Genomic DNA, 15,735 nt, shown 5'->3' with positions numbered 1-15,735 from the left:
TCAAGTTCAAGACAAAGTGAGTTAGATGAGGTTTTGGCTAATCTTCAGGCAGACCCGGGACTAAGAATTTGTATGATTGAGTATGATGCTAATATTAGAGATGAGGTTCGAAGAGCATATCTACAAAAAGGACCTTGTCAACCTAGAGGTCATTCTTTCCTACAAAGTAATATCTCAGGAATTAATCGACGCTTCATTCCCCAATGGTTTGATGAATTTGATTGGTTGGAGTATAGTGTATCTAAAGATGCTGCATTTTGTCTTTATTGCTATCTCTTTAAATCCAATTTTGAACAAGTGGGTAGTGAAGCCTTCACTGGAGCAGGGTTTAAGAATTGGAAGAAAGGGAGAGAAAGAATGAAGGTGCATGTTGGACCGGTTGGTAGTGTTCATAATAAAGCTAGAGAAGCCGCTACAAATTTGATGAATCAAAATACACATTGAAACGGCTGTGAGCAAACACTATGAACAAGCTCGTATGGCATATCGAAGATGCTTAATTGCATCAATCAAGTGCACTAAATTTCTATTGAGACAAGGTCTTTCTTTTCGTGAAAATGATGAAAGTGCCACTTCAAGCAATAGGGGAAATTACTTGGAGTTATTGCAATTCCTTGCAGACAATGATGAGAAAGTTAAAGAAGTTGTGTTGGAAAATGCTCTGGGGAATCTCAAGTTAGTAGCTCCAAAGATTCAAAAAGATATTGTGAATGCATGTGCCGGGGAAACACTTGATGTCATCATGAGTGGTTTAAAAGATAGATTCTTTTCTATATTGGTGGATGAAGCACGTGATATTTCTGTGAAAGAGCAAATGGCTATGGTGTTGCGTTATGTGGATGACAAAGGGCATGTAATTGAAAGGTTTGTGGGGGTTCAACATGTTACCGACACCACTTCAAGTACACTAAAGGATGCCATTGACATATTCTTTTCTTCTAATGGTTTGAGCTTTTCCAAGTTACAAGGACAAGGTTATGATGGAGCTAGCAATATGAGAGGTGAGTTGAATGGCCTTAAAACAAAGATTTTGAGAGAACAACCTTGTGCATACTATGTTCATTGCTTTGCTCATCAACTTCAACTAGCACTTGTTGCCGTAGCAAAGAAGAATATTGATATTGCCTCTTTCTTCACAACCACTAATAGTGTGGTTAACCATGTTGGAGCATCGTGTAATCAGCGTGATGCACTTAGAGCACAACTCCAAGAAGAACTTGTGATAGCTTTTGAAAATGATTGTCTTATAACGGGGCGAGGTTTGCATCAAGAAACAAGTCTCAAATGTGCCGGTGACACACGATGGAGCTCACATTACGGTACCATTATTAGCATCATTTCTATGTTTTCATCTGTGATTCATGTGCTTCAAATGATTATTGATGATAATCCCAATGATAGTGCCGGTGAAGCAAATAAGATTTGTTGATGCTCAAAATGGCCCGGCCAATATTGAGTCTAACTTAGTGATTAGATGTGCTGGGTCTTCAGCAGGGAAGAGGGCTGAGGCCCTTGGTGAAATATAGGTTGATGGGAAACCTGCAGAAGACAAAGTGGGAGAAGCAATCGTTATGCTTCGGACACCGGTGTGGTGCCGGCCGAAGGCTCTCCGATGCCTAAGTCAGTTACAAGTAGTAATTCTGGCAGAGTAACAGTAAAAGTGGGAGAATAGTTCTTGTTTTTACCTGGATACTGTTCCCTATTTATAGGGAGGTGAAAGTGGAAACTTTGTACAAAGTTCCAATGTGGGACTTTGTGCAAGTCGTTGTGGTGGCGACACGTGTTCTGGAGATTAGGTTTGGCAGCTGGGAGCTTCGGCAGGTGTCTGGCACCTCGGAAGTGTGTCTTCCTTCTGCACGGGAGAAGGCGTGGCTGCCTTAGTGCTAGTCGCTTTGATGCTGGGTCTGCTCGGTTCATTATGGTGTAAACAGCAGTCCCCCAAGTTCGCGATCGAGAAGTAACTTCTGGGTTGGGAACTTGTGAGTTTTTGTAATTGTAACCGAGCATTCCAGCTTCATTGGGAGCCGCAGGGCACTCCCTAGTCCCCCAAGTTGGCAAGCTAGGAGTTGCGTCAATACATGGTAGCTGGGTACCTGGGTACTTGGGCATGTTGCAGATAGGATGGGAGCTGGGTCCCTAGGGGAGCCAGACCTTCGGGGGAGCCGGGTACTTTGAAAATTTCGGAGACTCCAATTCTTTCATGGCTCCTGCCGTTCGGCAAGGGTCTAGCTCCTTTTTTTTTTTTTTTTTTTTTTTTTTTGGTGAATGGCCGGGCCATTTTGAGAGAGGTTGGAGGCTTTCTTGGATTGGGCCTTCGGCAAGTATGAAGGGCTTGAGATGGGCTTCGGCATGTGAGAAGGCTAGGGCTTTGAGAGGGTTATAAAGGTTAGATGTCGCCTCATGCCGTTCGGCAAGGCCTCATTCGGCAGTCTGGGAATACACGGCTATCATCACTTCGGCAAGCCGAGCACACTTGGGAAGGGTTGGCTGGAGCCTACCGATCGGCAGGGCAGGTTGGGGGGAATTTGAGGCCGTTTGCAGACTTGGCCAGTCCTTAGGCAGGTGGTTCGGGCAAGGGTGGCGCAGCAGCAGGTTTGGCGTGGCAGCTGGGGCGAGGGTCTGGTTCAGCTACAGCTTCGGCAAGATAGGTGCTGGCCACGGCTGGCATTTGTGAGCACGGTTTCGGCAAGTTTCGGCACGGGTTGGCTTCGGCAGACAGCAGCTAGGCTGTGCAGTTGGAAGGTGCTTCGGCAGCAGGTGGCTGGCAGGGTTTCAGCGCGGCAGCGGGGCGGCTGGAGCAAGATTTGATTTTCTTGACCTTGCCGTTCGGCTATAGTGATTGGGAAGTTTGTGTTGTTTTCAATCTTCGGCAAGGCATGAAAGTAGGGCTTTTGCAGCAGCACCCAATTTGATTTGGTAGGTCCTTGCCGTTCGGCAGGGGTGAGTGGAGGACTCTTGCGGCTAGTGCAACCGAGTGGCTAGCCCATACCGTTTGGCAGGTCTTGGCCTCGGCTGGCAGGTGTTTCAGAAGGTGCTAGGGTAGATTCAGCAACTTCGGCAAGGCAGCTCACTGTGAGTATCTTTTCGAGTTCTTTAAGAATATTTTCGTGGGTCTTGCCGTTCCGCAAAGCCATTGAAATTCCGATGTGCCCTTTTTGTTGTCTTCGGCAAATGGGCTGGTCCCATGGGTATGAGTAGGTGTAGAGTCCGTGAGGCTGGGCCGTTTCGCTTGTTTAGTGCAGCTTGTCTTGTGCTTGCCGATTGGAGGTGAGCCCCCAATTTGTTGGTGAAAGGGCCTTGCCGTTCGGCAAGCCCTACCATGATATATGTTGTGAAATGTATTTGGGTGCCTTGATCAAATTTGGGCCTAGCCTTGTAGTGGGATTGGGCTTACGAAATAGGCTAGGACACGTGAAAATATGGGGACTCCATTTTGTTTTTGCACGGGCCTTGCCGTTCGGCAAGGCCCCTAAATTTCCCTCAATTGTTTTTTGTTTCTTGTTTGTATATTTGAAAATTGAATTTCAAATTGTGTGTAGGTACAAGGGTTTTAGGAGGGAAGATAAAAGGGTGCTAGGGTTTGCTCGTGAATCGAGGCATGGTACCCTTAGGTGGCTATAAAAAGGAACTTGGGGTGGTGAAGGCACCACACTTGAGTTGAGTTGAGAAAATTTGTGAGAAATTGAAGAAGAGGGGAGGCGATTTCCAGCGATTAGTTTGTGGTGGTGCTTGTGGCTGAGGTGATTTCCGGTGATCCATTCGTGGTGCTACGAACAAGGTTAGACCTTATTTCGCTAGAACCTTTGAATTGAAATGTCTTGCTTTGCATGAACATGTTGAAGGTTAGGAAGAACACATTGAACATGAGCATGAACATGATGAACATGTTGAACATATGTATGAACATGTAGAATTCTTGCCTGGCATGAAGATTTGGCAAATTTTTGTTGTTGTGGTTCGATCCTCTCTGCATGTGCATTTAGTTCCTTTTTCTTATTTTTCCATATTTGTAGATGTCTGAAAGTTCTGATAGGGAAAGTCTTGACCCCCCTGCCTTTGGTGGGGATGATACTGAAAGTGAAGAGCCCAGCCAATATATATGTTCTGAAGAGGAGAGTTCAGAGACAGAGGGTCTGGTAGAAGGCACTATAGAAAGTAGGATGATAGGGCCTGGGGGTGAGAGGGTTGAGCCATCGGGAGACTCTGGGTCGGCTGCATATAGGGAGATGCAGAGAAATTATATAGAGTTAGAGGCTATAGCAAATCGGGTTCTAGCCTTGCCTCAAACACAAGAAGTGGGTTCGAGCAACCAGGCATCACCATCAGGGTCTGTGGGTATAGCCGTGGCTTCGGTGTCAGAGGGATTAGACATCCGGGTTGGTGTCCCGTTGCCGAGGCGAAATACACTTACAGAAGCGAAATTGGCCCAGCTACGAACAGATTTTTGTGTGCCAGCCTATGTGGGTTTGAGGTTACCCACTGAGGCCGATGTAGTCAGATATCCCTCGGATGGCTCCATGATGATTTTTACAGATATGTATCGGCACGGCTTCAGACTACCGTTTCATCCGTGGGTTCAGATGATGTTGGCCAAGTTGGGGTATGCACCGAGGCAGTATAATCCCAACTTTTGGATTCTTCTTCATGGGGTGTATATTGCCTGGTGGTTGGCTGGGTTAGGGGAGCCAACGTTTGAGCAATTCATGTACCTGTACTCCATTTCAAAGCAGCAAGGGAATTTTGGCTGGGTACAGGCCAATTGCCGAAAGGCGAAGGAGAGGGGTTATTTTATTGGACACAAGCCCACAACGCAAAAGTCCTGGAGGAACAGGTGGTGCATGGCCTACGGGGACTGGGAGAGTCCGCCAGGGAAGAGCGTTGTCCAACACATTCCTACCCACTTCCAGTCTATAGGTCCTTGGCCCCATTCCTTAAGACTGGTTGATGTTTGATAGTGTTTTGTTGTCTCTTGTGCTTGGTTCTCTATTTTGTCTGTGCCAGTATAAATGGCTAAGTAGTATCTAACCTTTGGTGCAGGTTCAGTGAAGTGGGGGCCTATCTCCAAGGAGCAGGAAGACGAGGTTGAGTGGGTGAGGGCGCAGCTGTCGGAGACTGAGCGTGAGTGCGGGAATCTAGTCACGCAGAAGAATTTGTTTGAGTCCGGACTGCTGCAAGGAAGTAAATACCTAGGTTATCTTTTTGTTTTGTGCTGAGCCTTTGTGAGTTTGAGTAATAGAATTGCTTTGTTTGTTTTGACAGTGGCTGGCATCATAAGGGGGAGTACGAAGGTGGCCGTAGACATTGATGAGACCGAGATGCAGAAGCGGCTGAGGGAGTCTCGAGCCAAGAAGGCTGAGAAGAGTGCTGGAAAACGACCCAGGGATGAAGATGAGGGTCGGGTCGCGGACGTGCTGGGGAAGAGGAAAGCCTTAGAGGAGGCTCATCAGCATGTGATGGGGTCAGGGCCGAGACTTCTGCCCTTTGATCTGCAGGCACCGCCGAAGCTACCCTTCGGTATGGAGGACGTGTTCGCTGAAGGGGTAGAGAAGGTAGACTTCGGCAGGCTACGCCAGCAGAAGAAGGAGGTCAACCTGGCGATGCACCGGCAGGAGGTGCCTTTAGTGAACGTCTTCCTGGAAGGCGTGAAGAGCGACCCTGAGGCTCTGGCGAGGACTCCAGCTTCTTCCTTCATTGACCGGGCCCAAAAGACGATCCTCACCTCTGCCTATGTAAGTGCTTAGGCCCTTTTTGAATGTATTTGTGTTGGATTATTTTTGTGTGGATTGACAAACATGGTGTTTGTTTTGCAGGCCTTTGGCGAGATGTACGTCAGCATGGCCAAGGCTGACAAGGAGATCCAGAGGCTGAAGAGGCGGGATGAGCTAGCCAAGAGCAAAATGGCGGAGGCGCAGGAGGCCATCCGAGAGAAGAACGCCTTGCTGGTTCAAAAGGCGGCCCTGGCCAAGGAGGTGGAGGAGCTGAAGAGATCGAAGGCCGAGGAGGTGGCTGCTGCCCGAGTCGAGGTGATTGAGTCCTTCCGATCCTCAGAGGAGCTGAAGAGCTATATCATGGACCGGCTGGTTGATGAGCAGCTTCGCTGGGAGGATAGGTTGGTTAGGTTCAACCCCTCGGTTGAGATCAACTTTGACACGAGTGGCGAGCCTCCTGCACAGTCTCCTCCTGCTGATGCCAGTGTCCCGACACCAGAGGCGGAGCCAGCCACTGAGGAAGCCCCTTCCACCGAGTCTTGAAGGCGTTGCCTTCTGTTGTATTCTAGCTATTTTGTTTATTTTTGCTTTGTATGAACAGTTTGCCTTACGTGGAGCAAGGTTGTTTTGATTTATGATATGAGACTTGTGTGATATCAATTGTGCTAGTAAAGTAATAGCCATGTGAATGCATGAAAATGAGCCGGAGTCAGGCTTTTCATTTAAATAGGTGCCGAAAGGCATAAGGTACAAGTGGTCTAGGGTCTAGATACCTTACTTCTACCTTACAGTAAATAATCAAGACCAAAGTATTGTCCTAGGATCTAGATATGTTTACTTGTAATAGTACTTGAGGTGGTCAGCATTCCACGGGTGAGGCAGCGTCTTGCCTGTGGAATCACGAAGCTGATAAGTGCCGGGGCGGCAGATTTTGATAATCTCATAAGGACCTTCCCATGTAGGGCCGAGGGTACCTTCGTTGGGATTTTTGGTAGCCAAGGAAACTTTGCGCATGACCCAGTCCCCCATTTTGAAAGCACGGGGCTTGACTCGGGAGTCGTAATATTTGGCGATCCGTTGTTTGTACGCGACATTACGCATGCTCGATTGGTCCCGGAGCTCGTCAATGAAGTCGAGGTTGAGGGCCAACTGCTCGTCATTGGCCGTGGCATCGTAAGTGGAGGTTCGGTATGTGGGCTGGCCAATCTCTACCGGAGCCACGGCCTCGGTTCCAAATGATAGGGAGAACGGCGTTTCACCCGTGGATGTGCGGAAGGTGGTGCGGTAGGACCAGAGTACTTCTGAAAGTAGTTCTGGCCAGCAGCCCTTGGCTTTGTCAAGTTTTGTCTTGAGGGTCTTCTTGATAATTTTGTTCACGGCTTCGACCTGGCCATTGGACTGAGGATGGGCTGGGGAGACGAAACACAGACGAATCTTGAGGTTGGAACAAAATTGTTTGAATTTGGCGTTGTCAAATTGCCGGCCATTGTCGGTGACGATGGAGTTGGGGATGCCGAAGCGACATACAATGTTTTGCCACACAAAGGATTCGATGCGAGCCGCAGTGATGGTGGCCAAGGCCTCGGCCTCAGCCCACTTGGTGAAGTAGTCTACGGCCACAACTGCATACTTGACTTGGCCCTTGCCCTCTGGCATAGGTCCAATGAGATCCAGTCCCCATTGGGCAAATGGCCAAGGGCTGACGATGGCAGTCAACGGTTCAGCCGGGAGTTGTGGAATGTTGGCAAATCGCTGACACTTGTCGCATTTCTGGGTGAATTTCTGGGCGTCAGTGTGGAGCGATGGCCAGAAGTATCCTTGGTGGATTGCCTTATGGGCCAGCGAGCGTGCGCCCGAGTGGTTACCGCATATGCCTTCATGGATTTCTCGGAGGACATAGTGACCCTCCTCTGGAGTCAGGCATCGGAGGTAAGGAAGGCTGAAACCCCGCTTGTATAAGGAGCCGTTGATGATCAGGTAACGGGCAGAGCGATGGCGAACGCGTCGTGCTTCTGCCGGATTAGCCGGTAGTGTTTGGTTCTGTAAGAACTGGAGGATGGGGTCCATCCATGTAGGGCTGTGATCAATAGTACAGATGAGTGGGGCTTGTGTGCTGGGGTGGGCCAAAAACTCGATGTGGATGTGTCGACCCATTCCTTGCTCCAGGGCTGATGCCAACCTGGCTAGTGCATCGGCATGGCTATTCTCGGAGCGCGGCACTTGCCTGATAGAGTGGGCGTGGAAGGTCGCCAGCAAGTGCCGAGCGTGCTGGAGGTAGGCCGTCATAGAGGCATCGTTAGCCGTGAAGTCCTGGTTGACCTGGTGGACCACGAGTTGTGAATCGCTGAATATCTGAATTTGCCTGGCGTCCATCTCTTTGGCTAATCGAAGACCAGCTAAGAGTGCTTCATATTCGGCTTCATTGTTGGAGGCTTGGAATTTGAAGCGAAGGGCGTACTCGAGGGCAACCTTGTCTGGGGAGATGAGAACGAGGCCGGCCCCACAACCCTGGGCATTAGAAGAGCTGTCTACGAATAAAGTCCACAGGGGCTGGGTCAGGTCGAGATTGCCTTCGGTGGGGGTTTGGTCCTGGCTGGGAGGGGGATTGGGGTCGGTTATGAGCTGGGTAGCTGCGGAAGCTTGGGGATCCGTGAATTCGGATAGGAAGTCAGCAACGGCCTGGCCCCTCATAGCCGGGCGGGGTTTGTAATGAATATCAAACTCGCCCAGTTCAATGGCCCATTTGACCAGCCTCCCAGAAGTTTCTGGGTTCTGCAACACCTGTCGGAGCGGTTGGTTGGTTAAGACATGGATGGTGTGAGCTTGGAAATATGGTCGAAGGCGTCTTGCCGAGACGACCAGGGCGAACGCCAATTTTTCGATGTCCGGGTACCGAACTTCGGCATCTTGCAATGCTTTACTAACATAATGCACTGGGTGTTCCGCGTTATCCTTTGATCGGATGAGCACAGAGCTAACAGCCGAAGCTGAGATGGAGAGATAAATCACAAGGATGTCTCCGTGCTCAGGGGTTGACAATAAAGGGGCCCGGCCCATATATTCCTTGAGCTCGCTGAAAGCCGTGTCGCATTCAGCAGTCCAGGTGATGTTTCTTTTGGTGCCTTTAAGGGCCTTGAAGAATGGGGCGCAGCGGTCAGTGGCTTTGGAGATAAATCTGGTCAGGGCGGCGACACGCCCTGTAAGGCTTTGGATATCTTTGACCGTCTTAGGTACCGTCATGTCTAAGGTGGCCTGGATCTTTTCTGGGTTGGCTTCAATACCCCTTTGGCTGATCATGAAGCCAAGGAATTTGCCGGAAGCCACCCCGAATGCACATTTGGTGGGGTTAAGCCTCATTTTGTACTGCTTCAGGATGGTGAACATGGCAGAGAGGTTGGGGATGTGTTGGTCAGCCGTGCGACTCTTGACAAGCATGTCATCGACATAGACCTCCATGGTATTGCCAATCAGGGGGGCAAATAGTTGATTCACCAGACGCTGATAAGTAGCCCCGGCGTTTTTTAGGCCGAAGGGCATCACCTTATAGCAGTAGAGGCCGCGGTCCATAATGAAAGAGGTGTGGGCCTGATCTTCGGGGTGCATGAAGATCTGGTTGTAACCTGAATAAGCATCCATGAAGCTAAGAAGGGCGTGGCCGGCTGTGGCGTCGACTAGCTGGTCAATGCGGGGTAGTGGGAAGCTGTCCTTTGGGCAAGCCCGATTAAGGTTGGTGTAGTCGACACACATGCGCCAGCCCTTTCTTGGCTTGCGGACCATCACGACATTAGCCAGCCATGTAGGATAGTTAAGCTCCCTGATGAATCCGATGCTACTCAATCGTTCCACCTCCGCCCTCATGGCCTCATAGCGCTCGGGATCATAAGCGCGGCGCTTCTGTCGGACTGGTCTGATGGCAGGATTGACGCTAAGCCTATGGGATATGATGTCTGGTGATATGCCAGGCATGTCATTGTAGGACCATGCGAAGACTTCGGAGTTGAGGCGGAGGAAGGCGACCAGGTCAGAGCGAAGCTCTGGCGAGATGGAGGTGCCGATCCGGACTTGTCGATCCGGGATATCGTCATGGAGGGTAACCAGCTCCAGGTCCTCCATAGGTTCGGCCTGTGGTGCGATGGACTCCTCCCTTGGGTCTACAGGTGGTTCTGTGCTAGCTTGAGGAGGGGCGGGAGCCATGGTTACCGAAAGGGCCTCGCTCCTAGGTTGGCAATTGGTGGATTTCACTGCTGAAGCATAGCAGCTTCGGGCCCCGAGTTGGTCGCCGCGCACCGTGCCTGGGCCATTAGGAGTGGGAAACTTCAACAGCAGCATATGCGTGGAAATAAAAGCTCGCATTTGGGCCAGGGCTGGGCGGCCGAGGATGACGTTGTAGGTTGTGGGGCAATCGACGATAAGGAAGGGGGTAGTGATCGTCGTCCGCTGGGGTGCGGCCCCAATTGAGATAGGGAGATGAATGCTACCAATGGGCTGGACCACATCACCCGAGAAGCTCACAAGGGGTGTGATGCTTCGGTCGAGTAGGTGAGGCGGGACCTGGAGTTCATTGAAGGCCTCGGCAAACATCACACTGACCGAGCTGCCAGTGTCCACCAGGATACGCCCAACGTCGAAGTTAGAAATGTCAGCCCGGATAATGAGTGGATCGTCATGGGGGAGGATAACACCACGCTCCTCCTCATCGCAGAAGGTAATGGGGGCCCAGCCAGTCCTGTGGGTCTTTGGCAAGCGTCCCTGCTCGGTGCTGAAGACCTGGTGCGCATAGGTGGAGCGGACATAATGTTTGATGGAGTTGTTGGAGGTGCCAGCCAGGGTAGGACCTCCGCTGATGGTGGAGATCATGTTGATTTGTCGTTGGTGAGGGTTAGGCGGGGCTGGTATGTTGCGTACATAGTTGTCCAGCTTTCCCTCGAGGATGAGCCCTTCAATTATGTTGCGCAAGGCAACACAAGATTCGGTGTCATGGCCGCTGAATTGATGAAAGCGGCAGAAGACACCCGTGTTTGGCATGGGCTTGCTGGATGGTCTCCGGGGGGGTGGCTTGGGGATGATAGGAGCTTCACGCACCAGGACATTTTCATAGGTGGTGTTGAGGGTGGTAAATACCTCGAACCTGGGCCTGGGTGTGAATGGAAGTGGGGCCCGATCAGCAGGCCTAGGAGGGTTGCCTCCGCTAGAGTGGTGGTGGTTGCCATGCCTGCCACGTTTGTTATTACCGAAGGGATGCTGGTAGCTATCCTTCCGCTTATGTTGTTGGTTGTCCTGAGTACTCGGGGTAGGGGTAGAATGCTGAGGTGGGGCTGGGGCGGGTGCTGAAGCAGGTGGAGGATCAGCGAAAGCGTTGCGCATCAGGTTAGCTGGGCCAAGCTTGGAATTGAAGTATTCGGCCTTAGCATGGACCGCTGCCTGCTTCATCAGCTCTGCATATGTGTTCCAACTGTTGCTATGAACCAGGTAGCGGAAGTTGGACTCGCGGAGGCCGCTCTTAAAAGCACCGAAGGCAGCGCGATCGTCAGTGTCTGGGCAGCGGGAGTACTCATGACTGAACCGAGCTGCATATTCCCGAAGGGGTTCGTCCTCAGCCTGCCTAAGCATATACAAGTCGTCGGCAAAGTATAGGCGATCAGTCTGGATCATAAAATGGTCCAGGAACGTCTGCTTGAGACTATCGAAGGAGTTGATGGTGCGGGGGTGGAGCCTGTAGAACCAATTCAGGGCCGCGCCGCTGAGGGTGGAAGGGAAAAGGAGGCACATGCCTTCATCAGTGAGGCCTTTGCACCCAAGGGCAGACTGGAAGGAGTGGATGTGGGTGAGAGGGTCCTCCGTGCCAGTGTAGAAAGCGATGCGGAGTGGCTGGATATCTTTCTCCTGGTGGTAGTGGAGGATGCGTTCGGTAAAGGGCCCTGGTCGTGGTTTTGCCCAGAGGGGTTGATGGCTGCGATGTTGTTCGCTTTCCAGGCGCCGGACCTTTTCAAAGAGAAGCCTCATGGCCGGGTCGGCATGAGGGAGAGTTTCAGGTGCCAAAGGCCTGGGGGCGGGGCAGACAGGGACTGGGGATTGTTCCCAATTTTTCAGCGCCCCGGTGTGGTAATTTGGCCGGGTCTCTGAATTATAAAAGTCCCAAGTATCCGAGTCCCCGACACCTTCCTCGTCGGGTATGCAGACGGGGGCTGGCGAGGGGCCCAGGTGTGTCACCCGTGGGTCTTCGAGGTTGACAGGGATAGGGATCGGCCTTGGCTGACGGTCCGAGAGGCGATCCCTGCAATCTTGGTAGATCCTGACTGGTTCATGGGGCCGGTCCCTCGGTGGGGGAACGCAAAGGGATCGTGACTGGGTTATCTCCGGATGAAGGTGGTCTTTACCCTTGCGGAGCCTAGCTTGGGCCGAGGCACTGTGGCTGGAATGTACTGGCTGGTTCGGCTGAGTAAGCCCAACGTTCTGGGTGAGGTCATGCTGGGCATCCTGGGTGTGAGTCCTTTCCCAGTTCCGCTTTAAAACACGGTAGTCATGTTCTAGCTCAACATTCCTGCAATGAAGGTGCTCGTATTTTTCCGACATTTTAGTGACACTGTCGCGGAGGCGCTCCACTTCTGCCTGGAGAGTGGCATCTTCCGAAGATTTCCTTCTAGAAGTACCATCGCGGGGGGTATGATGCTGGGTATCGCGGCTATCCTCGGTCGGCATCGCAGAATGTGGGGTGAAGAAGAGGCGACGGGGCCTGAGGGGTGAAGGAGCCAGCTGGGCTGATAGAGAAAGAGGGGATTCAAGTGTCGAGTTCCCACAGACGGCGCCAAACTGTTGATGCTCAAAATGGCCCGGCCAATATTGAGTCTAACTTAGTGATTAGATGTGCTGGGTCTTCAGCAGGGAAGAGGGCTGAGGCCCTTGGTGAAATATAGGTTGATGGGAAACCCGCAGAAGACAAAGTGGGAGAAGCAATCGTTATGCTTCGGACACCGGTGTGGTGCCGGCCGAAGGCTCTCCGATGCCTAAGTCAGTTACAAGTAGTAATTCTGGCAGAGTAACAGTAAAAGTGGGAGAATAGTTCTTGTTTTTACCTGGGTACTGTTCCCTATTTATAGGGAGGTGAAAGTGGAAACTTTGTACAAAGTTCCAATGTGGGACTTTGTGCAAGTCGTTGTGGTGGCGACACGTGTCCTGGAGATTAGGTTTGGCAGCTGGGAGCTTCGGCAGGTGTCTGGCACCTCGGAAGTGTGTCTTCCTTCGACACGGGAGAAGGCGTGGCTGCCTTAGTGCTAGTCGCTTTGATGCTGGGTCTGCTCGGTTCATTATGGTGTAAACAAGATTCAAAGGGAAATGCTTACTTTTCAGTTTGTGTTTCACCTATTCTTAATGAAGACTATATTGGGACTCACAAATGATGTGTCACAAGCATTGCAGAAGAAAGATCAAGAAATTGTGAATGCAATGGCTTTGGTGAAATCATGCAAGGAAAAACTACATTGGATGAGGAATAATGGGTTTGATGCATTGGTTGAAGAGGTGTCTTCATTTTATGACAAACATCATATTGATGTTCCTACAATGGATGAGGCCTTCGTACTTCCAGGGAGGTCAAGGCGTAATGCTCCAATAAAGACAAATCGTCATCATTATCGTGTGGAGCTCTTTATTTATGTCATTGACGAGCAACTTACGGAGTTAGATGATCATTTTAATGAGGTAAATACTGAGTTGCTTATTTGTTTGGCATGTTTGAGTCCAAATAATTCATTTGTAGCTTTTGATAAACAAAAGTTACTTCGTCTTGCTCAATTTTATCCTCAAGACTTTTCGGATGGGGATCTTTTGGCACTTGATGATCAACTTGAGCTTTATATTCATCATGTGAGTTCGGGTAGTGATTTCTCTGACTTGCAAGGGATTGGTGATCTTGCAAAAAAAATGGTGGAGACAAGGATGCATCGAGCATTCAATTATGTGTATTTGCTTATTACATTGGCTCTAGTTTTACCGGTTGCTACTGCTTCAGTCGAGAGGGCATTCTCCGTCATGAATATTATCAAAGGTCCACTTCGGAACAAAATGGGAGATCAATGGTTGAGTGATAGCTTGCTTGTTTATGTTGAGAAGGATGTTTTTGATTGTATTGAAAATGAAGCTATAATGCTACGTTTTCAAAATATGAAACCTCGTCGTGGCCAATTGTAATTTGTAATGCTATTTTTTTACATGAATTATGAATGAATGTACTCTAGTTTTATTTTCAATGTTATTTTAATCTTTCAAAAAAAAATTGAACTTTTACACTATGACCCCACGACACAAAATTCCTGGGTCCGTCTCTGGTACAAGCCAAAGAGGACAACCAATTAATGAAGTCACCATCTTGCGCAGGGAGAGAGGGGAAAACTGATGAACTTCCCTAAACAATCTTGGAAAAACCACAGTCCACAAAAAGTGTTGAATGGTCTCAAGCTGCTTCTGATAAAAAAGGCAATCATGGCACTACTGAGGCATATAAATTTGTGAAGTCTAGTTCTCACTTGAAGCCTTTTTCTTATAAGCATCTAGGCAAAATCTTAACTTTAGGAGGAATTTCAAGCTTCCACATTTTCTTGAGAAGATGGGCTGGAGGATGGGAGGGATGCTCTGAACTTGGAGATTGTAGGCACTGTTAATGGTGAAGGAGCCACTAGGGTTAGGGCCCCAAACCATTTGATCTTGCAACTTAGAGATAAGAAGAGGAATTGTTAAAATTTTATCAACCAAATCATCATCCAAAACTTGAAAAGTTTGTTTCTGTCCCATTTGTGATTGGTAATAAAATCTTAGACTTTCTTGCACTACTACAAAAAGTGAAAAAGACGACCAGAAAACAACGACGGTCTAAGTGAAAACCGTCGTGGTTTTTAAAAAGACGACGGTTCTAAAAACACCGTCGTGTAATACCACCTTAGACAACTAAAAATGGAGATTCAAATGGCTGTTCAAAAACAACGACGTACCTAATTAAAAAACCGACGTCTATTTGAAACAGATTTCCGCAGTGTAAAATCAAAGCCAACAAAGAACGGCAGAAGTTATGAATCGACCGACGTAGAAAGTAAAGACGACGATTTCAATAAAAGCCGCCGTTTTTACTCATAAAATAACACGACGAAATTTTCGTATAAGACGCCGTATAATTACAAACAAATCCACGGCTTTAAAATACAAAATATCGCCGTATTAAATTAATTTACAACGACGGAAAATATAAATATAACGACGTTATTATCGTATAGTTCTACGACGTTATCTTTAAATCGTACTATAAAATTTAACGTCGTATTTATTAATTTTATACGTCGTACCTTTAATTTAAACTGTCGTCTTAATAAGAATTTTTGTTAACAATTTTTCCTTTATTTTCTTATCCTACGTCGGTAGATCTACTTAATGACAAGAATTGAAATAACCACGACGGTTTATATAGAACACCGCCGACATAATCAGATTTGTCTGAGATCCCAAGGGTTACGAAATCTTACCAGATGGAACTCTGTTCCACATCATAATCTTAACAGATGACACAGATTTGCAAATATTGCGTCGTGTTAGTTTACAAATTCTAGAACATTAATTTCCCTCATTTTAAATTTCCTCGGGAAAGAAAAATCTATTTATCACGCTTTGGAATTGAAAACTAAAACTGAAAGAATACGGGAAAAAAAACTCTATTTATAATTTAAAATTAAAATCCACGTCGGTTGTAGTACACTTAACGACGTTTAACAAAATAATCAACGTCGGTAATTATAAATCTACCGCCATCTTAACTTAATATAGACGACGAGAAAAGACGACGGTAGAACAGAAAACCGCCGTTGTTTCAGTTTCTTTAACATATCTTTCTGCAGGACTTGTGTAGTTCAAAGCATTGACAATGTCTTCATCATATCTCCCAGAAACTACTGATTCAATTGCTCATGCTTTAGAGGCCATCTGAAGCCATTTCTATTCTTTATCGCATTCTTGAAACCCATCTTCTTCTTCTGAAGCTCTACGG

General features: G+C 48.6%; 2 protein-coding genes across 2 annotated transcripts; both read left to right on the top strand.

Annotated features, from left to right (window-relative positions):
* Window positions 479-1,429, top strand: LOC109948049 (zinc finger MYM-type protein 1-like). The gene has a single exon (XM_020559950.1). It carries the CDS (start codon window positions 479-481, stop codon window positions 1,427-1,429), a length of 951 nt encoding a protein of 316 aa, XP_020415539.1.
* LOC109948048 lies at window positions 13,077-13,895 on the top strand. Its single transcript, XM_020559949.1, has one exon. The coding sequence runs from the start codon at window positions 13,077-13,079 to the stop codon at window positions 13,893-13,895; it is 819 nt and encodes a 272-aa protein (XP_020415538.1).

Source organism: Prunus persica, chromosome G3 (assembly GCF_000346465.2).
Source record: "Prunus persica cultivar Lovell chromosome G3, Prunus_persica_NCBIv2, whole genome shotgun sequence".
Classification (NCBI taxonomy): Eukaryota; Viridiplantae; Streptophyta; class Magnoliopsida; order Rosales; family Rosaceae; genus Prunus; species Prunus persica.
This window is presented reverse-complemented; position numbering and strand designations above follow the sequence as displayed.